Below are 27976 nucleotides of genomic sequence, written 5' to 3'. Positions count from 1 at the left end.
AGTGCTGAAAAGTTTGTGAAAAGATAAAAGATGGAAAACTGTCTGTTTTGCAGATAAAGTACTTGTTCCTCTCAAGGGCATTGTGATACCAGCTCTTGCTTTCAGAAGAAGAGATTGTTAAAATCAGAGAGATCACTATTGATGTTTTTTGGTGAGTTCAGTAGTGATTGAGGCATTGATTCATTGTGTATTGATATTTCTATTGCTAATGTTGTTTCTGCATTTGAGATTGACACTTCCATTTCATCTGATTCTGATGATAGATGGCTTCTAGATGTTCCTCAATCAAGTGAACTGTTAGCATGATAGTCAGAGAATGTAGAAAATGATATGTTATCATTCATTGAGAATGCAATAGTATTGCATTTCAAGATATCATTCTGTGAGTTGATCTTTTCAGCAGATTTGAGCAATCATTTACTTTTTTAAGTTAATTTTTGCTTGACTGGAGTCTTTTTCTTGCATGGTGTGGCTTTATTGCTCAGAGCTTTACATTTGTTGCAGTTTTGCTTTGACATGGGCATGGTGGGATTGTCATTTATTTGGACAGTTTGTGGGCTAGTTGGCAATTCATTGTCAAGAAATGCAAGAATGTTATTCTCTGGTTCAGAAGAGTTGAAAATGTCTTTCAGAGCTTCCATGTTGTATTTCTTTGTTTGAATTTCTTGTCTCTCTGATTGATCAATATATTCAACTGGCAATTTCTTTTGAAAGTTCTTCTCAGAGAGATTCTCTAGGTGGTTGATTGCTTCATTGATTATTATGTCTGTTGTTTCTGATGCCCAAATTATGGTATTATGATTTTTAAATCATTCATGTTGAAGAAATTTCTGCTTTCATATGATCTGACTTTCTCTCCACTGGATCATCTCTTCTTCATGTTTTCTGTTGATTTCTGCTCTGATCAGTTCAGCTCAAGTTTGCAGGGCTAAAGCAGCTGCTGTTTGTTGTTGCAAGATTATGAAAGATTCATCATATTGAACATGGTCATCATCAATATTGCATTTCACTGAATTGCACTGCTCAAAAAAAGATGCTCTAGCAGATAGACAAATATAAATCCATTCATTGCAATTTTGTGTGATGATTTTGTTTTTTATATGCTTGTTTGTCATAATTTTGTTCTTTCATGTGTCTGTTGTCATTTCTATCTTAATTTGAGTAAGATGCTGTGGTTCTGATGCAGCTGGCAGAGAATTGTGTGATGAAGAGCTCTGAAAATTCCATTCATTAGCAGAATGAAGTCTGACTCAAGCATTTTCAGATACAAATCATAAGATATAGTCTGCTTGAAAATCTGTCTTGTCTTCTGGAACTTCACATTGATCTTGAAGTTTACATTGTTCTTTGGCACAAGAGAGGATCTTTTGTGCAGATAGAATTGTGAACTTTGGTGCTCTAATAGAGATTTTTGGAAATGCATTAGTATTTGGTGGAGTGTTCATACTGGGCAGATGTTTGGGAATTAGAGAATGATCAGTTGCTTGGATACAAAGAGAATTTGAGTAGAAGAGAATGGATAAGCTTGGGTAGTAAGAAATGAGTGGTTGCTTGAATACAAAGTGAATGAGCAGTTGCTTGAATACCAAGAGAATTCAGTTAATGTGATCTGTGATAGAACTGTGTCTGTGAAGCTTGCTGAGTGAAGAATGTCAGAGAAAATATGTTATGTTAGATGAGATTGTAGAATGAAGAATGTTTAGAAGAAGTGAAATATTATATGTTCACTTAGCATTCATGGATTGTTTGTGTTGTTGTTGTTGTATATAACTTATATAAGCTTGCCTGCATATTTGTATTCATGCAATAGTTCTTTGGCATTGACTAGTTCCAATTCTTTTAATCAGAAGTCTTCTTGAAGTTCATAGCTCTTCCACCACACTAAATATTCTTTTTGTGCTTTAGTGTCTTTTTCTTTTGTGCATTCTGCTACAATCTGTTCCAGTTCATATTTCTCATGGCCATCAATTTGTATAGGTGAGGGAGGCTGGATTGTTTGCTTAAAGAGATCTGATAGATTTGAGACTGATTCCAAATGGACAACACTAACTGTTTTATGAACTTTTCATGTGTTCAGCAGATTCAGTTTGCAGACTAACTTTCCAACTCTTTTTGTGATAGTAAAAGGTTCTGCATATTGATCATCAAATTTTCACAGTTGTTTGCTGAGTGATGTGGTATATTCTTTGCAAAGTTGCAGATAAACTTGATCATCTTCTTGAAATTCTGAGTATAGATGCTTTTTATCAAAATAATGTTTTGCTACCATTGTTACTTCATCAAGCAGTAGAGCCACATCAGCTCTTGCTGAGAATTGAGATTGGTCATTCAGTGGTCAGTTCAGTACTGTTGGAAGTGATATGTCATAGAGAATTTCATATGCTGATGTCTTTGTACTGATATTTATGGCTGAATTTAGATATCTCTGCAATGCAGATAGGAGTGTGTGCCATTGCAATGAATCTGTAATGCTTAGTAGAAGATGAGTAAGTGCAATTTCAACTGTTTAATTAGTTCTTTCAGACTGACTGTTCATTTGTGGGTGATAGACTGTTGAATATAAGAGTTTGGTATTTGTTTGGGCTAGAAGTGAGTGCCATAATTGTGATGTGAATTTTGGGTCTCTGTCCAAAATTATAACTTTAGGGATTGCCCAGTCTGCTATGCTAAGTCTGGTGTAGAAGACTATAGCCCAGTCATGGGCTGTTCATGTTGTGCGGCCTGAAATTAGAGCAATTCTTTTGATATACTTGTCAGTTATTGTCAGAAGCATATTATATTGTCCATCAGAAAGTTTTTGTATGAAATTCATGATGATTGTGTGATGGGGAATTTTTGACATTAATATTGATTGATAATCACCAAATGGTCAGTGACATTGTGGGTGAATGCAATTACATTGCTGACAATGTTGAATATAGATTTGGACATTATGATGCATTTAATGAATGGAAAGTTCATTAAGTCTTGCTAGTGTTCATTCAATGTCAAAGTGCATGGGGCTATGTGCTAATTTGATTATCATAGATATAGTTGTCTTGAGTATACAGAGATGGTTCTGTCCATTTTCCTGACATCAAATAAGGTTATCATCTATGTAAAATGGTAATTTGGCAGTTGTTGATGAGTTAAGAGTTTGCAAGATCTTGATAAAGAAAGGATCTTTGGTATATTTTTCTATCAGTTCAGTATGAAACTTTGAATTGAGTTCAGCAATTGTGGCCATGTATGAGGCTAGAAAAGAATGCATTGATGTATTCAGATTAGATTTCAGTTGAAATAGTGCATCAGATATTATGTGAGTTTTTTCTGATTTGTGATATATAAGTAGTCAATATTGCTGTATATATGCTGCTGCTTGACCTAAATGTAGATTTAGTTTATCTGTAGCTGTAGTGTTCATTGAGATTTGCTTAGCTATGGCCAAAGTAGCTGCATGATCAGTGTAGACTACTGTTGGATTGTAATTATTCAGTACTAGATGGTGAGTTTTCTGAAGAGTTCAGACAAGACAAGTCACTTCTAGTTCTGTTGACCAGTAGTTTCATTCTGCTTTGTTCAGTAGTTTACTTAGAAACATGATTGGTTCAACTAATGTTGAAGACAGTGGTGCAGCAAATTGCTTGTTAGTTATGTCAGTTCATATACTTTTGACATGAAAAATCATGACTTCAAAGCCCCATTTCTTTGAAGCATCAATGTCCATAAATAAGTTGTGATCTGAATCATGATGTGCAAGGAAATTTTCAACTGTGAAGTGCTTTTGGATTTTTGTAAAAGCATTAAGTTCTTGCTGTAATGGATTGTTCATATAAGTTTTGTTAGCATAGTTCAGTCATTTTCTGCCTTTAGATGGTGTGTTTGTATTAAGTTCAGTTTTTCTGATTTGGAGAGGTTCACTAAGTTGTGTGAAGTAGAGAATGTATTGGTGTAGCCATTCTGTTAATTCAAGATACATTTTCAGTTGATGTAGGGTTTTTGAGAACTTTAGTTGAGTGATTGCTTCAAGTTTTTCTTTTGTCATGAAAATGTCTAGATCAGTAACTTGTTGTTCTAGAAGATTGATCAACAGAAATTCAATGAAAGCTTTCTTTGGATTCAGAGAAATGTTCAGAAAGTTCAGATGGTCAAGAATGATGTGAAGATGCTGAATATGCTTCTTCAGTGTTTTGGAGAATATGACTATGTCATCTATATATATACAGACAAATTTTTTCCAGTGTCAGAATTCACAATTCATTTGACATTGGACATAAGAGACACTATTAATGTATTTCATGACTGCAACATTAAAAACTTTCTGTTCTCTGTGTGTTACTACTGTTAGTTTATCTCAGTTCTCAGGGTGTACTTGCCATTGATAGAAAAAGAATGTGGCATCTAAGACTGTAATGTAAGAACAGTCAACTATGACTGCTATTATATTCTCTTGTCAATGTAGTGGGTAGATATCTGGGACAGAACAGATATTTAATGAGCAAATGTCAATCACTGAGCAGTCTTTGACTATTTGCTGTCCATTTTTCATGACTCATTGATATGCTATAAAGACTGGGTAAGTGTACTTTGCATGGTGTAGACTGTGCATCATACAGTCTTTGCAGTGAAGTTCATCAAATGTCTTGTCAATTATGACTTCTTCTTATTTGGAAAGAGAATACTTTCTTGCAGATTTTTGTGATTTAGCAGTGTCTTTAATTGAGATTCTCATTCATCAGTGTTGTGGAATGTTCATAAATGTCTCTTTGTCTTTTCATACATTGTGATGAGCCATGACTGTGTCAGTCAGTTTTTGAGTGTCTGATGATTTGCTGAATATGATGACTCCATTTGGTAGCTTGGTTTTCTCTAGTACTGGTGTGATTAATTTTATTATTGATGGTTGTTGTGCTGATATGTAAGCTAAAGTTTCTGACATTGAAATGTCAACATGATATGCAAAACCTTTCTGGGCTTTCTCTAGGTATTCAATGTGGGCATGATGTTTAATAGTGTAGAAGGTCTTGGTATTGTTTTCTAAAATAGTAAATGGAAGGTTAGTCTGCATTACTTAAATATAACATGTTAAAGTAGAGCATTGGGAGTGAAAAATATAGTCTCTATCTGTTGGTAGTGATTGTTAATTCTGGGTTCTAATTGATAGTTCAATTCAAGAATGTGGTGGAATGTCCACAGTCAAGATGACATACAACATTCATTTTAGCTGATGATTGGATTTTGAAGTGATGATCAGTCATGTGTGGGTCTTATCTGCCCTTGCAAATATTGCATGTCATCAAAGGAAATCAAGAATAATGCCTTCTGGTGCAAGATTGTCAACTTCAATGAGTATATTAACTGAAAGAGTGTTGACAACTTGGGCAATTATCATGATGTGAATGATGATTTTATCACCATTTGAGTTGAAATCAGAGAAGTGTAGTGAAAAGCATGCTGAGACATGAAATATCAAGCTCTCATCAATTTCACTAACAGATAAAGGTGTCACATCTTGGATAATTATCATCAGATTCTGATTCTGGAGGAATTTATGATTAACTAATGTAGAATTGCAGTCTGAGTCAAGACAACAGATTGCTAGATTGACAGCATTCTTGATGTAATCTTGCACTGTGACATGTTTTCAGTAACAGAAGTTCTGTTGTGTGTCTGGGACAAGCTTAATGCATTGTGATGCAACAATATTCTGTTCAGAACTAGTGAGGTAAGCTGATGGCTCACATGTATGAAGATGTTGAAAAAACTGATTTCACAAAGAAAAGGCTTCTTCACAATGATAGCAGATAGTGTGAGAATCAGCATTCATTTCTTTCATGTCAGATTCTGAAGATGTGTTGTCTTCAGAGACAATTGAATTTTCTTCTGATTCATATGAATAATCTTCATCAACATTTGTTGGGTCTGAATCTGTTATATATGCTTGTTGCAGTTCTACTGTATTATGGGATGGAGATGATGAACTTCATTCAGTTGGCTTGAGCTGGAATTTTTGAAGCCAGTCATTTGACCACATTCTCCATAATTAATTATTCTGTGAATGACTGAACTGTTCATAGAATTGACCTGCAGTATACTGACATTTTGTATTTAGTGTCTGAAATGTGACAGTTCTGTATGGAGAACAGTATGTGAATGTTATGTTATATTGATCAAATCAATTGACTTCTTTGTGAGCCAGTAGTTCACAAAAGACATTCATTGTTGTGTCTTCTAGTGATTCATCTATTGTGACTCATAGAGAAGTTTCAAGATGATGCCATGCATGCAGTACAACTGCAAATTCTAAAGTGGCTAGTTCACATTGATGAGCTGCTGTCATGATATCAGTGAGATAGAATGCTGTTGACTTGCTGTTGTGAGCATCTGCAACTGTATAGTGAATGCTATTAAATTTAGATTGTGCTTGCACTGATGATATCCAGAAACATTTTTCAAGAGCAAAGCATCAATTCTGAATGTCAACTGAATCATGAACAAGAGCTTTGTGTGCTAGATCATTTAATTCAACTGTCCATCAAATCATGACATTTTCACAGAGACATGAGTGCAATTCAGCATCTATCTGCAGTGGATCTTTAATGGCAGCTGCAGTCTTAATTCTGATGGTAAAAAGATATACATCTTTAATTCAGATCTTTTCTTCTCAGTCTGCAATGTCTTGGCCTCAATGGTGTGGCATATTCAGATAGAAATAGCCAATATCAGTGATTTTTCAGCTTTGCTGAAATGCATGATTGCTTGTAGTAGAATGTTGGGCTGATAAAACTGCTGTTGAAAGAGAAGTAGTTGGTTCTCTGTGTAAAACTGCTAATTCTGAATGTATAATTGTACACATATTTACTGTAACTGCATCTATGATCTGTTGTATATTCATGTCATTTGTACAAGATGCACATTTCCCCAGAGCTTTAATTGATGGTTCTGAAGAGTTGTCAGTGTTTGAATCTTTGAAGAACATGATTGTAATAGATTATTGAATGATTATGAATTGTTAATTTGCTGTAGTTGTCTGATCTGGAGATGAATCTTCATATGTTGTTGGGGTGGGTAGTTTCTGCTGCATTTGGTTGGAAGTTGTTGATGTGATGTTGTTTGAATTACCACTTTCAGATGAAAGATTCATGATCAAGTTACTTAAGAGATGGCTTGAGAATCTGTTCAACATGACTTACTTACTTGATAGTGATGCTCTATATGAAGTTAGCTTTGTAACTATCATTATGTTCTGAATGAATTTGTGGATTGTCATTCTGATTATAGATGGGTCCAGATTTCAGTCTGCAGAATAAAATATGTCAGAGAGCTCTGATTCTGATCAAGTCAGTCATGAACTGTTCAGTGAGAGCACTTTCAGATTCTCTTTTGATATACAAGATTGATAAATGTTAGAGATTTGACTTTGTGGTAATGGTATCTCATTATTCTTGATGATGAATTCTGCTAAATGCTGGGTGCTGAGTGAAATTACTTGAGAGCTAGGGTTACTTCAGCTATAGTTAAGTATGTATTTAGCTATTTGCAATACAGACTTCAGAAGAGACTCAATAATTGATCTGATTTTGTTTGCTGGTTTCATTATTTCAGGGAATTTAGTTATTTAGTTGTTAAATATGTTTAGAGTTCATGTGTAATTTAGTAAGAAATTTTAAAATTTTGGGCTGCCCTTGAAGTCCCTGATCAAGCAAGACATGCTACCAGTTTGTTACCTGATCTATAAGAGCTATGGAATGTCTGTGCAATTTTGATTGAGTAGTAGAAGATGTCTTGTTCTTGTTCTCTTGAGCTTCAATGATAAGCTCAAGAATGACTAATTACTAACTAATCTACTTCAGTAAGTATGTACAGAAGGTTTCTTGTCACATATACATAAATCTTGATTAAATATAAAGTTTGATCTATAACTCTTTTTGGTTTAGTTCAAATCTTATTCTATAAAAGTTTATTTCAAACTTTATTTTTTAATAGAGTTACAGCAATAAGGTTACCACCATAGTATTGCTTGTATAAATTATTAATCAAGAAAAGAATAATAAATTGAGGTGGCAAATTACATCATAATATGATATTACATCATATAGAATATCATCATATGTGACATCATCAATAACATCATAGAATTCAATGTTGCATAGTTTATTTCCAAGATTAATAAACCATTGCACATTATATTCAACTTTAACAAGTTTTATAATCAGTTATACCAACTTTCTATAAATCTACATCATAGATATCCTGGTTTAGAGAAAGTATCAGCCACTGAAACCAGAATTTATAAAATGTCTCATATAATAATTCAGTTTTCTAAAAAGTATAACTACTTTTTACAAAACTATTGCAAGTATTGCACAATATACTGCATCATATTGCATCATACATTACATCACACATGATGTAACACTTATAAATCAAGACAAATATGCCATAACTTACATAACTCAAACTCTAAACTCACAGTCTATAAATAAGACCAAAATCCCCACTGCAAAATGTAATTAACAGAACAATTCAACAACTTCTTTGAATATTCATTGACTACTTCTTCTATACTATTGTTTTCTGAACTCTATTATCACTGTTCTCACTCTACTCATTCACCAAAACCCTATATATAACTATATACTTATATATTTATATATATTTATATAGTTATCAGTAAGTATATTCTACTAACTAAGCTTTTGTTGTATGAGCTTCTACTGCACATTGACTTGCTCACATATAAGTATGAAAGTGAGAAAGATAATTTATATTGCTACAATAATATTTAAAGTCTTTAGATATATTGTCACTGATCTTTATAAAGAAATGTTTGTAACAGATTTTATGTGCTCAGTTATGCTAATGAGATCATATAATTAGTCATAGAGTTTATGAATTTCAAATGACATAAAGCATGATCATTTAAGCATCAAGAAGATTTTACAAATCTCTTTTAAATAATGAAATAAATGTAAAATGGCTGCAGTGCAGAGTCTTACAATTAGTTATACTGAACTGTTTTCTATTCTTAATCTCAGAATCTCAGATCAGAATTTATTTAATTATAAGAGACAACTTCTTGCTTTTTTCCTTCTTTAATCTACAACACTCACTAACTCAACTGATTCTGTTTAACTGAAAAATAAAGCTCAGTCTTGGAAAAAATTTTTGTCATCATGATAAATAATTATTTTTAGTATTCATACACTGTATACTGAAGTAATTTAAATTCTTCATTAAGATTATGTGTTGTAAGCTTTTTTAATTTAGATAGATGCAATATTTATATTTAGCAGATACATAATACTTATTTCTTTAATTCTTAAAGTTTTTTTTTTTATATTTTTTCTTTTATTATTGCAAATAATAGTTTGGTTTTTTTCTTTTCATGCAAACTTCAATCATTAATATTTTAGTACTTTTTCTTTTCTATTTCCAAATTAACTCATTATTTAGATAAATGCTCTTCAGCTTCAAGAATCATTCTCTAATTGCTTTGTGAATACTATCTAACTTATAGAGCTATAGAAAGTCTGTAAACAATTTAACTGTTGTGAGAATTAAATAGACTGACTGTTAAAATCATCTTGAAATCTCAATAAAACAAGACTGAAAGTCAAATTTAATTGAGTTGATTTCAATCTCTTCTTAAAATTTACAAGTTAGTTTTAATTCTCTCTCAAAAGACTGATAAAAGTTCCATTCTCTTCTCAGTTTTAAATTTTATATGTTAAGTTCCATCTCTAGATTTCTTTATTTTTAAAACAACTTTAATTTTTTTTAAACTTTTTTTTGAAAGTGTATTTTTACATCAAAATATGACAAAATAGAAAAACTAGCACATTAAGTCAAAATGCATATATATATTTATATATGATTTTGATACTAAAAATAGTATATAATAAGATTTTATTTTAAGTTTAGAGAAATTGAAGATCTCTATTTTTAATTGAATAATTTCAATCTCTTTAAATTAAGTCTCATTCTCATCTTAGTACTTGAAACTCAAGTTTCAGTTCCATCTCAGTTTGAATCATTACATTTCAGTTCCATCCCAATTCTCCATTAGTGCATTAGAGATGGGATCTCAGTTGGGAAATTTCTGTCTCTGTGGTCAGCATAGAAAAATCTGAGAATGGGACTTAAAATATAAAATTTAAAACTGAGAAGAGAAAGGGACTTTTATTCATATTTTGAGCTGAAATTAAGACTAACTTTCAAATTTTAAGAAGAAATTGGGATCAACTGAACTAAAATTAACTTTCAGTCTTGTTTCATTGAAATTTTAAAGAGATTTCAATGATGAGTCTAACTTAAGTAACAGTCTCATTTCAGTTTGAACTGTTAAGTTTCAGTTCCATCCAATTCCCTATTAGTGCATTAGGGATGGGATTACAGTTGGAAAATCTCTGTCTCTGTGGTCAGCCTAATTTCAACTTTATAAAAAATAAGTAATTTTACGAAAAGTTCTATATTATTATCATAAAAAGAATGATATTTTTAAAAAAAAAAATTTTTCCATATAATAATTTTTTATCTATTTTTGAAAGATAAATTGCATCACTTATTCACTTTTCACAGTGTTAAATAAAATGATTGAGATATTAATTAATCATAGTTGAAGGACAGTGCTATTGTAAAGATGAAAACTGAGATTTTTAATGGATCTCGAAGAGAAATATAAATCCAACCTAGTGCTTCTTGGCATAGACCACCCTTGTAACTAGTTAGGTCAGAGAAGCCTGAGAAGGTTTGAGGTTATGAGGCAAATTTGTCCTCACAACTCAAGTATGGAGTAGTTCTTGTGAGTTCTGGTTCTGGACAAAGATTGTATATTCTGCATGAGTATTAATAGTGATAACGAGGCAGATACCAGATGCAAGATGGCAAGAAAACAAAAGGCCCAGGAAGACTTGGATGACTCTCCTGTCGCTTCCCGGGGACGCAGCAGAACAAAGTCACTCAATGGTCGACAACTAAACATCCGAAATAAAAATATGGGTCCACTGAAGACATCAGAGAAATCTGTGAGCGGCATATTATTGAATTTTTTAATAAGTTTTGCTCTTATAGCCGCAACCTAGATTGACAGATATAATTATAGGGTAATAGATCGAATAGGGACCTTCGCCAGAAGCTCCACACTCAGCATAGGGCTTTTGTTCGAAAAATGAATGGTGAAATACAAGAGTCTGTCCGATTGAATAGGCCCATCTCGTACGCTATCCTCCTGTTTCCAAGGTGACTATCTAACGCTTGAGGTAGTCTGGAATATAAAAAGGTACACTATACGCGACTGTCAGACCTCATTAAAAAGAAGGTAGAGATCGAAGCAAACATCATATCTCAGCTGCAGACGTTGCAGGATCTCTACGAAGCTGCTGGTAAAGCCACAAAGGCAGTGGTATTAGCAAGGATTTCTCGACTCCAGTAGACCATATTTGAACTTATGTTGCTTCGGAGCATCACCGCAGCGCCCTCAAGAAAGCCGTTAAGGTAGGGGCGTAGAAGAGTGGTAGTTATTTAGTATTCCGTGTTCTATAGTGCTGTTTCCGAAGTGACAAGTTGATCAATTCAGCAGCAAGAACCTGGTATTTATTACATATGTACATATGGACTGTAATAGAAGCAATGCAGTAACTTGTGGACTGATATCTCCTGCACTTCCTATGTCTCTTATTTCGAATAGCGCTTGCAATGTCCCCTGAGAAAAGGCTGGGTAAAAGGTCTACCCAAAGGTCTGGACAATCGCCACTACGGAGCACACAGTCTCCATTTTCCTCCATACATACATAGTTAACTGTAAATTAAGCCTTTTGACCACATTTAACTACAGATTTCTACGCACACCAAGTATATAAAGACAGAAATAATTACTCAAGCTTAAATTTTAACTGCAAAACTTATTAGAAACCCCGGTTGGTTGAAATCTTTTTTGACAACTGCAGCTCGTAGCCAGTTGGATTGGCATTGTTTGGCTCAACAGTCCGCTCAAAAGCTAGCCATGAAGATTAAATTCAGGTGAGTCACCTGTTGTGTGCGAACTTGGCTTGTAGGCTTGCAGCCTTGTAAATCTATGTTGTAGCTTCCCCAGGTTGAAATTTGCTTATCGGTTCTCAAGCGATGCTAACTTCGCTCATAGGAGCTTGGATCCATAAAGAGCTCACCCTAGGGGAATTAGCATTCCTCGAATATGTCGATACAGGTGCTGTGTAAAGATCAGCCTCAGCGCTGTATTACCCTAGTTACCAAGGATGGGCATGCGCTGGTTTTGGAATACTCATCAACTTTTTCAGAGCCGGCAGCGTCTTTGGGATCTTATCCAAATATCGAACAACCAAAATGCATCGTGACTTTTCTAAAAGCACCCTCCATCAACTCGCTCCAGTATCGCTGCCTTGGGACCGGGTATGGTACCCTAGGACTTCTCACTTTAAACAGTGATGTCTTTTTATGTGTTATTCGGAATTCAACCATGGTAGCAACGCCTCTACCCAACGAAACGGTGCGGAGAATTGAAGATGTGGACTTTTGTACGTTCGGTTTGCTATCGATGCCCGAAATAGTAAAGTTCTACTAATATATTATATTAGATTGTCTTAATCGCCCAGACTATGATATGATTATGGATGTTTATGGCCAATCCACAGAAGAGGGGTTTCTTGGTAACGCTTTCCAGGGACGAGATGCTGTTACAGAGAACCCTTTTCTCTCACTAAAAAAGCTCCTAAGCGATGGTAGTTTTTACTACAGTACAGATTTTGATTTGACGAGTCGTCTCCAAGATCGGTGAGCATGTTCTACTGGTATTGTTTCCGTGACATCTAATTTCCTTGACTCCAAGAATCAATGAGAAGTCCTTTGACGTTGAAAGGTTTGATAAAGATTTTCTATGGAATTCATATATGATTGATGCCCTGCTACAATTTAGAAGTGGGCTCACAGACCATGAGCGACAGCAACTTGATTCGTCTCAGATGATTACATTCGCCATTCGTGGTTTCGCTCGTAGTTTTGAAATTAAAGAATCCGATATCCTGGTTCAACACGGTCGAGAAAGGACCCAATCTTGCTTGACTGTGATATCCCGTTTATCATCGAGAAGAGCAGGCACAAGATTTAATTCCAGGGGTCTTGATGATGATGGGCAAGTTTCTAATTTTGTGGAGTCCGAAACAATCTTGTGGAACTCTTCGGGTATCACATTTTCTTTTACTCAGGTTAGAGGCTCAGTGCCGATATTCTGGGAGCAATCTGCTGTGATGGTGCCGGGACAGCAGAAGATCCAGGTAACTCGGTCTACGGCAGCCACTCAACACGCGTTTGATAAGCATTTCGATTCTCTCCAGCTTGACTATGGTGCAGTACACGTGGTGAATTTACTAAGTGAATCGAAACCAGGAGAAGTTGAGTTATCACAAAGATACCGCTATCATATGAATCATAGCCCCCTTAGGAAAGCACGTGAGGAAGGGACAACTTCTGCGCATCATCTCTTGCAGTGGACAGATTTTGACTTCCATGCGGAGACCAAGGGACCGGAGGGCTATGCCAGAGCTAAACTTATAGAGGATGAAATCGATGGCTCCATCGACGGATTTGAATACTTCCTATCGAATGCCCACGATGATACCCAGACAGTTGTGCTTCAACAGGGAGGGGTATTCCGCACAAATTGTTTGGATTGCCTTGACAGGACAAACCTTGTCCAAACAATAATCAGTTACATTGCATTGGAAAGATTTTATGAGCGAACCATGGGTATCACAATGATCGAATTCGACGCGGTACATTCAGTCTTATGGGCCGATAATGGTGACATGTTGTCGAAGATATATGCGGGAACCGGGGCGTTGAAGTCATCGTTTACCAGGCATGGTAAAATGTCGATAGCCGGTACGTTTGCTGATGTTAGGAAAACTTTCACCCGCCTGTACGTCAGTAATTTTGCCGATGACTCTAGGCAATATACAATAGACGTTCTGTTGGGCACTTTGACAGGACAAGCCGCAGTTCACCTTTTTGACCCTGTAAGCGATCTCGTTAGATCAGAGCTTGCTGGTAAATTAAGAGAGTTTACATTTACAAAGACGGTTCGAATATGGGCGGGAACGTTTAATGCGAACGGTTTACAATATAATCGCACCGAGGATCTTGGCGTGTGGCTACATGCCCACATCACTGAGCCTTCCGAAGAACCAGCTATAGTAGCAGTTGGCCTCCAAGAAATAGTCGAATTGAATCCGCAACAAATCATGTCGACTGATCCTGGAAGCCTCAAGACCTGGGAGGAAGAGGTGAGGAATGTACTCGACAAAGAGACTTCGCGAAGGGGAACAGTAGGGTACGTATTATTGAGAAGCGGGCAATTAGTCGGTGCTGCACTGTTGCTGTTTGTCAAACGCGATACACTGCCACAAATCAAGAACGTTGAAGGCAGTGTGAAGAAGGTGATAATCCCCTGGCAATACATATTTGGTAACCGCTGAAGGTAGATTTTAGACTGGATTATCTGGCATGGCAGGGAATAAAGGTGCATGTGCAATTCGCCTCGAACTCTCAAATACGCGCATTTGTTTTGTCTCAGCTCACCTGGCTGCCGGATTCTCAAACTATGAGGAGAGGAACAGTGATTACAATACCATCGCCCATGGATTAAGGTTTCAGCGTAATCGCTCAATCAGTGACCATGACGCTATCTTTTGGCTTGGTGACTTCAACTATCGCATTGGTTTGAGCGATGGCGAAGTGAGATCTTTGATAGACATGGGAAACCTCGATACGCTGCTTGCACATGACCAGGTGATTGTCCAATTCCGATATTTTAATTCCACATTGTGACCAATGGTATACAGCTCCTTATGCAAATGAGAATTGGTCACATTTTCCCAAACTACTCAGAGGGGCCTATCACATTCCTACCAACATATCGGTACAACAACGGAACCGACATATACGACACGTCGTGAGCTTCATCTTCCCGAGTTGTGAACATATGTATCTATACTTGAAATTGCTGATAGTCTTGAAGAGAAAAGCGTCGTGTTCCAGCGTGGTGCGACAGAATATTATGGAGAGGGAAAAACTTGCGCCAATTGGAATATAATACTGCTCCTCTCATGTTCTCAGACCATCGACCAGTATATGCTGTCTTTATATGTCCGATTCGCGTTGTGGATGAAGAGCAAAAGGAACGCTTAAGCCACGAGCTTCACGAAAAGTATAAGGTCACTAGTTCGCAGATAAACACAAGCGATACAGCATCGTCGACTATAGGAGCTTCCTCCACTGGTTCATATCATCGTAAGTGGTCATCTATATACCAAACCGGGAGCAAAATTTTAACCGAGAAAGAAAAACCGGTAACTTTTACCTTGAATTCATCGTCGGAAAATTCATCACTGTACGGGTGTGGCAGTAAGTCTCCGGCTGTGACTCCGCTTCGTCGAATGTTAATCAACGATCCGTTCGGACGACAACACGAGGATGTTCCTCTCATTCCGGGGTCAAATGAACCTAAACGGATTCCGGAAAAATCCCAGTCAGTAGAGGAGCGGCCACTAGTTGTTGTTTCAGATGCACCAAAGAGAAGGCCACCGGTACCAAAAAAGCCTCCAATGCTGGCTAATCAACTTCTGCCCAGGAATACATTTCGAATAAATCATAGCGAGTCGAGTCCTTCCTGCAGGCCCGTCCTCCCACCTCGGCAACAGGTAGAAATACGGCCGATTTTGCCAAGCCGACGTGCCCTGCCCCCAACACCTACAAACCGTCCTCTGCCCGTCTCACATGGCAAACAGCAGGAGAATAAAAGCAAGAACAATTCTACTGAGCTTCTTGACCTCTGTGTTGATTCTGACCTCCTTGAATGGGTGCCCCTTGAGCCAGGAAGATGATACTCTTTTAATATATATCCATATGGGAGCGTATGTCTGTGGATCCAGAACATTTTTGACCACATGGAATGTTCAATTACATGCGTGGAATTAAAATACATTTGCCCTCAGCCCCGCTGGCAGAACCTTGTAAAGGCTTGTGTGAAATATGGCGTGGTATGCTGGGGTATGATGGGATGTCAAATGATATAGATATAAATTCTGGGTATCAATGCTTCGATAGAAGCCAAATTCCCATAAGGAAAATAGGAAGCCGCTACCCCTTAAAACGCTGTCATAAAAGATCACCGAAATCAAGTCGACGTGCTGTACTCTTGAAGCGTTCCTCATCGATTTCCCCACCTCTACGGCTCAAGTCATCACCCATCTTCTCCACCCCTCCACTCTTGCGAGGAAGCTTTTCTTTTTTTGTCGGCTTGGGTTCTGATAACCACCAGGTATGTTGCAGTATCTGTTTTGCAGTGCTGCGCTTCCTGGGGTCAAGTTTCAGCATGGAGTATAATAAATCTGCGCCTAAAGGGCCTGCAGTGGGAAATTGTCGAAGAAAGAAGTCTTTCCCTTGTAGTGGGATGACATCATTTTCTTCAAGGGGCATGTAATTAGGCAATTTTGTCACTCCTGGCCAGTTCTCTTCAGTTGGAGTCCCAAATGCAGCGCATATTTTGAAAATCTGATCCAAATCCGAATTCCCAGCAGCAAAGGGGACACGAAGGAGTAGCTCTGCAAAAACCATTCCCATGGACCAGATATCTACCCCACCCGAGTAGTAACGTGCCCCATATAGGAGCTCAAGGGGTCGGTACCATCGCGTTATTACCTGATGAGTCATGTTAAAACGAGGATCTGCAAATGACCTGGCAAGGCCAAAATCAGCAAGTTTGACCTCGCCGTCTGATGCAATTAGTAAGTTGTTCGGTTTAATGTCTCTGTGTAAAATGAAATTTTCGTGACAGAACCAGACACCACGAGCAAGCATGCCAATCCAAGCCTTCACGTCAGCAGTGCCATACTGAATGGAGCTGTCCTTGATCAACATTTCTAGGTCGCCAAGCGGTAGGTACTCCAGAACCAAGTTTAAATTGCGATCCTTAGATGAGAATACAGCGTGGAGCGCGATTACATTGGGGTGCGATAATTCTTGGAGATATTTCACTTCACGAATCGCATCCATGGAGAGCCCATCTTTATATTCTGTATTGACTTTGATCTTTTTAATTGCGACAAGCGACAGAGGGTCTTTGCGAAGGTGGCCAAGGTATACAATGGCATATGTACCTTCCCCTAACTTCTTATCTGTTACAAGGTTAGAGATTATCTATTAGGAGGTGGAGAAAAATAATAATCATACCTTTGATATATCGATGGCGAACCTCTGCATTAAGCTGCTCGGAAAGTTCTAGTTCTGCGTCGCCTGCTATTTCTCTGGCAAACTCTGGTGCAGATGCAGAGGTTGCCTCCGTTGCTGTTTGCCGCATTGCCAGTGGTTTAATATGGGACGCTGTAGGTGATGTTGCATTGGCTACATTCAGCGAGACAGCCATTCCGAACCCAGTGTCGGATGCGGGCGGGGATATTCACTGCGTATGATACTGTGGAGCGGAAAATAAACCTAACTTCATAAGCCTTTCGCAGCCTATAAATAGGCCGGTTTATATGTGCATAGCTGTCAATTTTGTTGTTTAACTCAATTATAGATAGCTTCTCAACCACAAGCTTAGGGTGAGGAGGTACGGGAGTACGGAGTATGGATCAACTAACTAGGTAGTTAGTTAGTTTAGAAGTTAATATTCTAGGCAAAGTACGGAGTACTTAAGTTAACCACTAGTTAACTAACTACATCATACTACTACGCGTCTAAACGCATCGAAATGAAGACTTGGCCGCAACTGAATCTGTTGACCACTGAACACATTCCTGGATTCCCTTGAACGCCATTTTCTTATCAGTTATGACATTGGCTGACTCTAGTGGCTCACTGCTCCTTTCCCTCCGTGCACAGTTGAAGGAATGGGAGAAATCGTTCTCGGATGCTCATGGCGGTCGCAAAGCTACTCGTGACGATATCAAGCAAGACTTGTCTATAGGTGAGTTCTTCGTGTTGGATAATGAATCCTCTGCTGAAGTTCAACCTGCACAGCTGCGAAATACAAAGAATATTCACGGTTACGATGTTCTGCCAACAGGGCATCTCATGTGGCGGTTCTCTTTGGTGATCCAATCCAGGGCCATGTCCAGAGGAAACGCCCCTATCCATTTGCGACCACTACAGACTTGGCTGGAGGCGATATTGCTACTCCCCAAAAGGTTACAAAATTTACAAATTCTTTTCAAAGCACCGAAATCCATAAACACCACCCGTGCCAACTTGACCCATACGAATCACCTTCGAATGCAAGAAACTTGTCCGGTCGAACCCACCCGAACGTAGCTCCTGTATTGTTTCGAAGTGCAATAGCGCCTACCCCTCAACGTGATGGCAAAGTGCTAGGTCTTTTTGATCTACTTTCACCATTGGGAGGTGGCATCACTACTCCGTCTTCCCAACGAAAAACTCACGCGAGTGTCTATGAAGCACGCACACCTTCTTCATATGTCAACGGGTTTATGACTCCTAGGCGATCCGATGTTCGCGCACGAAGGCATTCCTTAACCCCGGCTTCCTCTGCAAAGAAATTTTACTTTTCCAAGTTCTTTGCGACGCCGAGGATGGAATCGTGTTGCGAGGCCCAAGAAGCCAACGAGGATCAGGACGCTGAAAATAACCTCAATCCATCGTGTTCATTGCGGAAGACAGAGGGGTCAGAATTCGAAACTCCCTCGTTTCTCCGTAGAAGGAATGTACTTTTCCCCAAGCGAATAGACCAAGATAACAAGAACGCAAGAGACATGAGCCCTACCTCAGTGCGAATGCCTCAGCGATTGGTTGGCAAGGGGTTGAGCCAACTGGTTCAGAGTCTACGGGAATTAGAAGAAGAGTCAATGAAAGATGACATGGAGGCTTTGCGTGCAGTCGAAGCTCTCGAGGGTGGAACAGAATTGGCCCATGTTGAAGACGGGCATCCTATTGATACATATACAAATGATGTTGACATGAGTTCTTCGCCGTCCAAAACTCGAACACCATGGAAAAGAAGAGGTCAAAAGAGAGCAACAAAATTGGTATATCTGCGCCCTGTGCGCGGCAAGTCACCCAGCGCTTCACTACCTGTGAAGGATAGCGAAGATGAACCTGCCCCTAACGTGGGATCGCAAGTTCCCAATCTTACCAGAGCGAAAAGCAAAGATACTAAGTGCAAGCATGAAGCCCCCGGAGAAAATAAGTTAGTGCAAAGGGTACAAAAAATAAAGGAGGTGGCACATGCTAACTATCGCGCATTAAAAATCCGGAGTAAGAGCAGGAAAGACCAGGGCCGGTTTAAACGAAGAAGGTAAAGGTAAAAACCCAAAAAATTAGGGTGTTCTGACGATTTATGTTATAACCGACAAGTGTGGCATTGATAGGCGGATAGATTTTAAATAGCTTGCTCGTGTTAGTCGCCGAATTGATTTGGAGATCGCTTTTCAGCACGTCGAATTCCTATAGGGAAGAAAGAGCACTCCGTACTTCGGAGATGAGCTTTCTTTATGTGAATTCTTCATTAAGCCAATTCGGAATTTCCCCAATTAACGCAATGTTGGATACGGTGGATAGTAGGAATAGGTGGTGTTGCGATTTCATCGTATTGCGTTGCCATATCCCAATCTTGTAGCAAATTGAACGGGCTACGTAGCCATGCCTGCAGCTCATGTAAAAACAATTGGGCGTTTCGCTTTCCAAGGAATTCTTGTAATATTTGATGTGCCTGACCCCCGTTGCCCCTAATATCTATATTGCGCAAGATTGCGATGATAAACTCCAGTAAGAATTCAGAGTTTTGAGTACTAAAGTTTCTTTGAGGGGCATTTGGTACGTTGATATTGCTTTCAGTTCGTTGTCGTGGACCCTGGCTATCAAGGCCGAGAAAAGTGAAGACTTTTAATTCCCTTCTAATCCACTTTCTCGCACGGGACACTAGGTTTTCGTCACTATCAAAGGATTGAGGAGTAATTTCGCGGTATTGTGAAAGGGCGTTTGTTCCGACACGCCGAGAGTATAACGTGAACTGATATACATGACGTCGACGCACTAATGGGTCCTCAGGCGGTTGCGGCTGTGGTAAACGAGGAGTAAGCGTATTTGACAGTGGCGGCAAAAGGTAAGTACTGGCTAGCTCGAAGTCATATTTGACAGCAATCACCTCCGCCTGACCTACATAGCTCACGTTAGAAACCAAAGGACCTGTAACTGAAAGGGATTTGTGGTTGGGTTGCACTTACATAACGGGCAAACGCGGCGCTGCTGCAACCAATTTACAAGGCAAAGGAAATCGAAGTTTCCATGCTTACATGGTGTCGCTACCCCAACATCCCGAATCTCTTCCAGACAGATTACGCAGAGGTTCTGATTTCCATCTATGATATGGTCAAGGGTACCATGAAAAGAAGGCCGCTGCAGCCCCAGCTCGCATGCCATATAATACCATCTGTAGTGGATAGGTGAGGGTCTTGAGATGGTATATCTATGTTTCTAGTACAGCGTATGTTATGTAATGTAAAAGCAAAACTAAGTTAGTATCAGACGAAACAGGAGCACGTGACAATCATGTGACTGAGAGTCTATCATATTGCGTCTGGGCAGTTGTTGTTGTTGTTGTTGTTATTCATTATTTTTCATAGACTCTTATGGAGTCATAGACTATGAAGAGCCACTCTCCCTAATCTGATTTAGTTACAGCATGTGTTATTCTTGATATCTGGGCTCCCACCACTTCATTCTGTTTAAGTCTCAAACTATAGCATGTTCAGAAGGGGTCAAGATCTCTTATTTGACTTTTCACCAAATTCTTCTCTTAGATCATACTCTCTAGGGAAATCCTCACAAAACCTAGGATGTAGCTGATATATCTAAACATGACAGAAATCAATAGAAAATCAGAACAAGATGTATAAGATCACACTAAGACTGACAAGCTCAGTCTATTAACTTAATCTAGCATATGCTTATGTAACCCCATACCACCACTCAGTCTAAACTTTTCTAGTTCCCAGCAGTCAATAATCTTGTCTTCTAGAGAGAACTCTCTCCACTCAGAGAAGAGACTTCTCTGTTGGTAAAATACCATTTGAGAATAGCAGAATTCAAATCCACAATCTTCTTTCTCAGATGATTGTTCTCCAAAAACAACAAGCCATGCCAGAAGGATTTCTGCAGACATTTACCAACTACACCATACACTCTCCCCTCATCTGGGCAGTGGTACTTATAGACAAACATACTATAATCAAGACTATGGGAAAAACATATGAAAAACCCCTAGCAAACCTCCACCAGCCTGATAGTCAAAGATAATGAAATCAGTACCATGGTCAAGAAGAGAAGATGGTGAATCTATGATTCTTCAGTTTCTTCTTTGAGAATTTGATCATCTGACAAGTCATCTGACCCTGCTCAACAACCATACCAGAATTCCAGATCTGTGAAATACCATAATGTTATGGTAGTGGCAATGTAACCACTATGTAGTAACTCAGCACAACATTGAAACTACAATTGTGTAATATTACCTTTGTTTGATTGCCACAACTTCAGTTGATATTCACAACATTGTCTTGCATAGAGTTAATTGGAGTTAACTTGGTTAAGTGTATCTAACTTTAGTAATGTTTTGTATTGGAGTACAGCTAGCTATTTCTACCACAAGTACAATTACACCTACATACAAAGAACCTTCCAGAAAATTTCTAAGTCCACAAAAACTATGAAAACAGTAGTAGAAATTGCCTACTAGTCTACTAGATAGGCTAGTAGAATTGCCTGCTAGCCTAGCTAGTAGGATTGTAGAGAATTGCCTACTAGTCTAGCTAGTAGAATTGTAGAGAATCACCTTCTAGCCTAGCTAGTAGAATAGTAGAAATCATCTACTAGCCTAGCTAGTAGAATTGTAGAGAATCACCTCCTAGTCTAGCTATTAGAATAGTAGAAATTGTCTACTAGCCTAGCTAGTAGAATTGTAGAGTAGAAAATTGCATAGGCTTCTACTGTAGAAGAGAGTTAGTGAGTGACTTAGAGATTTGAAAAAGATGAATGAAAATTTTTCATCTGCTGATCATTTTCTTATTAGATTTAAAAACATTGGTATTATCATATAGTAGATTCAATATAGTGAGCTCTTACTATGTAGTAGTCAAAATATGTAGTAGTTACTGTAGCCAACATTGAAACTATGAGATGGTGGTAATGGTTAATGTAATTTCTCACCAAACACTCAATCTCATCCAACAATCACTTCTTATGAAATTACCACTACACCTTCAAAATATGATTTTTCAACAACCACATAGTAAAATTAATTAAGCTATTAGTTACAGCAAGTAGGAAAGGAATAAAACATAGAAATTAGTATGATTAATCCAAAAATTGATGAAATGATCTAATAGCTCAATCTTTGCACATGACTGGCATTTCTGACTTCTTGAACTCTGAAGCAATTGCAAAATCTTGCTTTGATGTTTGAGAGCTCAATTGTAAGCTTGTTAGAGCTGTAGAGAGCTTTTCTAAAGTCTTTTTGAATATTACAGACTCTGTAGAATGTGTAGATAAAGTAGAAGTCTCTGACATCAGATCTTTTTGACAGATCTTCTGCACAGTCTTTTCTTTCTAAGTTCTTTTGCACTGTAGAGCTCATTCTTTCTTTGCTGTCTGTTTCAGAGCTTTGCATGTCTCTATAGTATTTTTTTCAGTCTGTCTGTGAGCTGCAGCTGCAGCTTTATTCATCTCTTTTTCAAGTCTTTTTACTAGCTGTTCTTCTTCACAAATTGCACACTGCTCAGTGTGCTTAGCAGTCTGATTCTCTCTTAATACAGTCAGTTGAACCTTCTTTTATTTCTTCTGTATTCTTTTATTCTTCTTCTTCTGCTCATTTTCTATGATTTTGGCTCTCATTTCTGCAATCTTTGAAGAAGAAAAGAATTGAGCTTTATCAGCTTGTTTGAAGTTAAAGAGACTCAATGTGTAAGACTTCATGCTGCAGTCTTCTTACATTCATTTCATCATTCAAAAGAGATTCATAAAATCTTCTTAATGCTTAGATGATCATGCTTCATGGCATCTGAAATTTGTAAACTTCATGACTGATTACATAATCTCATTAGCAAAGCTGAACACACAAAATCTGCCACAGACACTTCTTTATGAAGATCAGTGACAACATATTTAGAGACTCTAGATACTATTGTAGCAATATAAGTTATCTCTCTCTCTCTCATGCTTAGATCTCTTTGTAACCATCTCTCACCAAATCTAATCTCATTTACAAAAACTGTAAGTTATTGTCACATTATCTGCAATCTCTCAATTCTCACAGTTTGTCACTTAAATAAGCAGGTGGCCCAACAATGATTTTCACAAGACAGAATAACTGAGACCAAACTGAATTCTCAACTCTTTTCTCAGTATCAGAGTTAGCTGAGACACTAAGTGCAACAATAAATCTGAATGAAAGCATAATTCAGACTAAGAAATCATCTTCAGAGAATACAGAATTTCTTGAGAACTTAAGAGAGTGAATACATTTTATGAAAAGAATTCAAGAACTACAGCAGAGTTTACAAACTCTGAATAGAAAGTATGAGTGAACAGAATCACTTAATGTTCTGATCTCTAATTCAAATTCTTCAAAGAAGAGTTCAGTCATCAAGTCTTCACAACATAAGATCAACTATTAGATCAAGAACTATGCAGTCTACTGACAGTTTATCTTTCAAATAGAATTCATTCAAAATGCTAGTGGTCTGAATGACAACAAAATTCTGAAGTATGCAGTCACAGAGTTGAACTATAATGAGAAGAATCTTTGAAAATCACACTCAGCTCAGAACTCTATTCTGAACATCTAAACTGAACTTAAACAATTTCTACTTTTACAACTAGATGATTCTGAAAACTGAATTCAATTAGTCTGAAGAAACCTTTTTCATCTTCATAAAAGAGATGATGAATCAGACTTTGACTGATTGCAATGATTTCAACAACATTTGCAACAAGTAAGTGAAGAGACACAGAGTGTGAATAAGTTCATCAAACATCTTTTTCTATGGCAATATGACAAATCTATGTGCAACAAGCTGAATGAACAGAAGAATCTCACAGAGAAACTGAATGAGATTCAGACAGTTGCAATGCAATTATGATCTAGTGTCAAGAGTTCCACTCTCAACCCAAAGTCACAATTCATCTCAGAGATAAATATCAACTGTGGTGGAACACCATTCTATTCAAATTGAGCCCATGAATCACAAGATTAGAATTATAGAAACAAGATCTGAATCTCATCACAACAGAAAGAAAATCAACATCAGAGAATCTTCAATTCTCAGTTTACAAACTCAAAGTGGAGAGAAAAATCAGATAAGAATGCTTGCTACAATTGTGATGAGACTGATCACTATGCAGATAAGTGCATTAAGTCAAAGAAGAAATAGAGATTTGAGAAGCAGTCTGTAGATAAAATGAATATTAAGTAATTGAAGTTGTCTGAACTACAAGCTGTTCTCTCAATCACATTGTCTGTCAGAGTTCATAACTCTGAGATAGAAAAAGAAGTTAAGTGAACTACTGTAACAGACTCACTATGTTTCTTTCTGATCATAAGTCTGAAGCTTGCAGTAAGACTGAATCTGAAGATTCATAAGATGAATGTTGAGATGAAGACTGCAGAAAAGAATCATTCAAAATTAGTATCTGAAGAAATTATAAACATTTTCTTTGAGACACAAAATACTATGAATAATTGATAGATGTTTAATGAGCAAGCATTGATTGCTGATATATCTGAGAATATAATGTTAGATCTCTTCTGACTACATCATCATGATTCTGTTGTTTCATTTGAAAATCTGTCACTTAAGTTTCATAAACAGAGTGGATTAGACTCTATGACAAAAATCAAGTCAGTTTCTCTAAATGAACTTGTCAATGGTGGAAAACTCTTCTATGTAATGAGGGTTTGTAAAAATGAACAAGTCACCATCATGAATGTGAATCTGCAGATATCAGACAGTTATAAAGATTTGATTGATGCATTCAGTAATGCAAAAGATGCTTTCTTGCTCTCTCATCAGAAGAATGATCTAGACATTGAGTTATTGCTGAGAGTAGTGTTAAAGTTTGACACCATTTATTGACTTTCAGAAACAGAAACAGAGACTTTACAAGAGTATGTCAACTCCATCTTGTCAAGTGAATTTATCAGATTCTTCAGATCATCAGCTGGGTCACTCATTCTGTTTGCAAAGAAGAAGAATGGAGGGTTACAAATGTGTGTGAATTATTGAGACTTAAATTCAAAGACAGTAAAGAATCAATATCCACTTTCACTGATTGAAGACATTCTGAATCAGATTGGAAAAGCTAAGATCTATACCCAGCTGGATGTGAAGAATGCATATCATCATTTACAAATAAAAAAGAGAGATGAATGGAAAACAGTCTTTCAGACTTCACTAAGAATGTTTGAATATCAGATGATTTCATTTAAACTTATGAATGCACCAGCAGTGTTTCAGTCATACATCAACAAGACACTGAGAAAGTACTTAGATGTCTTTGTGATGATGTATCTGAATGATGTTGTGGTGTATTCTGAGAATGAGAAAGAACACACTGAACATGTTTATAAAGTGCTCAAGACACTGAAAGAGACTGAACTCTATTGCAAAAGATTTAAGTGTCAGTTCAGTGTTACAAAGATAGATTTTCTGAGATATGTGGTATTATCAGAAAATGTCTCAATGAAAAAAGCTCAGATGAACACAATCATTTCTTAATCAGAGTTTAAGAATCATTGAAATATTTAAATCTTTCTGAGATTTGCTAATTTCTATTAATGGTTCATTTCCAAGTTCTCCAAGCTTGTGCTTGGTTTAACTAGCATGTTAAAGAGTGGGAAGTCAGAGAAGAAGCAATTCAGAAAGAAAAGAAGAAGAAGTGAAGAAGTGAGCAGTTCACTCAGCTTTCTTACAGAAGAGACTTATAAATTCTTCTATGACTTAAAGAAGACATTTACAAAGCAAGTGATAATATATCACTTTGATTCAAAGAAGAAAATTAAGCTGAAAACAGAGGCATCTGAATTTGCTGTGTGTGGAATTCTCTTTCAGCTACAGAAGAATGATATGTGGAGATCAGTGAAGTTCTATTCAAGAAAGATAATTTCAGCTGAATACAACTATAACATTCATGATCAAGAATTGCTGATTATAGTTGAGTCATTTCATCAATGAAGATGCTGACTAAAGAGATCAATTCAATTCATTTCTGTTCTGACTGATCATAACAGTCTCAGACATTTTGAAACCACACAAAAGCTGTCAAGATGACAAGTGCAGTGAATTCAGAAGTTGTCAGCTTTCTGATTTAAGATTGATTATGTGAAAGAATCAAAGAATTCAGCAGATGATTCTTTGTAAAGATCAGACTATGCTGAAGCATTGAGATATGAGAATATTTAAGAGTGTGAAGCAGCTGAACAGCTTCATTTCATGTTGATCTGTTCTGATCAGTAAGCTGAGAAGAAAAACTCAGAACATATCTTATCTAACAGAAATGTGCACTCTGTGAACAGAAAGACATATTACAAATCAGAACAGACTTACATAAAGCTACTTCTGAATAATACTCATAATATTTAAAGATTTAAGAATGAGTTACAAGATGTCAAGCAGCTCATTCTCAGTAATGCTCTGAATAAAACAGACTTATAAGAGACTGCATTTCTGAATTTAATGACAATGTTATCTGAGATGCTTGCTGATGACAATCACACAATAGAGATTAGAAAGGATCTTCAGTTAGACTTAATTAAGTTTACAGACTGAACAGAGAAGAAAGACTGTCTCTTTATGAAAGAGTGTCTCTATATATTCACAAGCAAAGCTCTGTGAATTGAATTAATTAAAAGACACCTTGATTTATCTCTGATGGGTCACTTTGTGAGTGAAAGAACTTACAAACTGCTAGCACACAGATTCTATTGATCAAGAATGAAGAAGCTTGTGAAAGAATGTGTTGATGTCTGTGGTGTTTGCTTAAGATTCAGATAAATCTGAATGAAATCACAAGAAGAGATGTCTTCTTTGTCAATTTCTAAAAAGTCTTGAAAACACATCACAATAGATGTGATTATGAATCTTCTGTCAAGTCAGAATTTTGAGAAAGTGAAATTCAACTGTATTCTAATCATTGTGAACTGATTTATGAAGATGTCTCACTTTGTTTCAGTCAGAAAAGAGCTGACATCTGAACAACTTGCTGAATTAATTATACATGAGCTAGTTAGATTGCATAAACTTCTCTCAAGCATAGTTTCTGACTGTAAATCAATATTCATAAGTAAGTTCTGGGGAGATCTGTTATATCTTCTCAAAATTAATAGAAAAATGAGCACAGCATTTCATTCTCAAACAGATGATCAGACTGAAAGACTGAACAGTATTCTTGAACAGTACTTACAAAGCTTCATCAATTATGAACAAAATGACTGAATTGAAAAATTGTCTCATGCAGAGTTTACTTACAACAACTCTAGACAATTCTCAACAGAGAAAAGTCTCTTTGAGCTTTTGACAGTAAGTCATTCATGAATGAATTTTCTGAAAGCAGAAATATCAGTGCCAGTCACAACTGAGTCTCATAAACTAACAGATCAGTTGAAAGAGCTGCATAAGACAGCTCAGAAGAGTTTTACAAAGACACAAGTCTATTAAAAGAGCTATTATGACAAGAAACATACTGCAGTATCATTTTATGAAGATGATCAGATATGATTAGATCTTTGTAACATTAGAACAGCACATTCTAGCAAGAAGTTAGATGTTCTTCAGCACAGATCATGCTGAATTGTGAAAAAATTGAGATCTCAAATCTATTGATTGAAACTATCATCAGAGCTGAAAGTATACAATGTGTTTCATGTGTCTCTTCTAATCAAACACAAGAAACAGAAGAGAGTGAATAGTCAATTACA

At 37.1% G+C, this 27976-nt stretch overlaps 5 protein-coding genes across 5 annotated transcripts; 3 read left to right on the top strand and 2 right to left on the bottom strand.

Moving 5' to 3' along the window:
* Positions 1 to 10862: 10862 nt before the first annotated feature.
* On the top strand, positions 10863 to 11413 carry LOZ57_005359 (uncharacterized protein; the record flags this gene model as incomplete). Its single annotated transcript, XM_049254390.1, has 3 exons — positions 10863 to 11006; positions 11084 to 11196; positions 11245 to 11413. 3 exons carry the CDS (start codon positions 10863 to 10865, stop codon positions 11411 to 11413), a joined length of 426 nt encoding a protein of 141 aa, XP_049106694.1.
* Positions 11414 to 12172: 759 nt separating this feature from the next.
* Positions 12173 to 15875, top strand: syj1 (Inositol-1,4,5-trisphosphate 5-phosphatase 1; the record flags this gene model as incomplete). The annotated part of the gene is made up of 6 exons (XM_049254389.1): positions 12173 to 12512; positions 12573 to 12768; positions 12824 to 14429; positions 14482 to 14781; positions 14835 to 14944; positions 15011 to 15875. The coding sequence occupies 6 exons, from the start codon at positions 12173 to 12175 to the stop codon at positions 15873 to 15875; spliced, it is 3417 nt and encodes a 1138-aa protein (XP_049106693.1).
* Positions 15876 to 16149: 274 nt separating this feature from the next.
* Positions 16150 to 17416, bottom strand: KIN28 (TFIIH complex serine/threonine-protein kinase subunit kin28; the record flags this gene model as incomplete). The annotated part of the gene is made up of 2 exons (XM_049254388.1): positions 16150 to 17168; positions 17224 to 17416. 2 exons carry the CDS (start codon positions 17414 to 17416, stop codon positions 16150 to 16152), a joined length of 1212 nt encoding a protein of 403 aa, XP_049106692.1.
* A 407-nt stretch (positions 17417 to 17823) lies between these two features.
* Positions 17824 to 19307, top strand: LOZ57_005356 (uncharacterized protein; the record flags this gene model as incomplete). Its single annotated transcript, XM_049254387.1, has 2 exons — positions 17824 to 17959; positions 18013 to 19307. 2 exons carry the CDS (start codon positions 17824 to 17826, stop codon positions 19305 to 19307), a joined length of 1431 nt encoding a protein of 476 aa, XP_049106691.1.
* Positions 19308 to 19513: 206 nt separating this feature from the next.
* Positions 19514 to 20437, bottom strand: LOZ57_005355 (uncharacterized protein; the record flags this gene model as incomplete). Its single annotated transcript, XM_049254386.1, has 3 exons — positions 19514 to 20163; positions 20232 to 20355; positions 20435 to 20437. 3 exons carry the CDS (start codon positions 20435 to 20437, stop codon positions 19514 to 19516), a joined length of 777 nt encoding a protein of 258 aa, XP_049106690.1.
* Between the last annotated feature and the right edge of the window lie 7539 nt (positions 20438 to 27976).

This window comes from Ophidiomyces ophidiicola (assembly GCF_022830035.1).
Source record: "Ophidiomyces ophidiicola strain CBS 122913 chromosome Unknown scaffold_26, whole genome shotgun sequence".
Classification (NCBI taxonomy): Eukaryota; Fungi; Ascomycota; class Eurotiomycetes; order Onygenales; family Onygenaceae; genus Ophidiomyces; species Ophidiomyces ophidiicola.
Note: the sequence above shows the minus strand (reverse complement) of the source record. Positions and strands in the feature narration are given on the sequence as shown.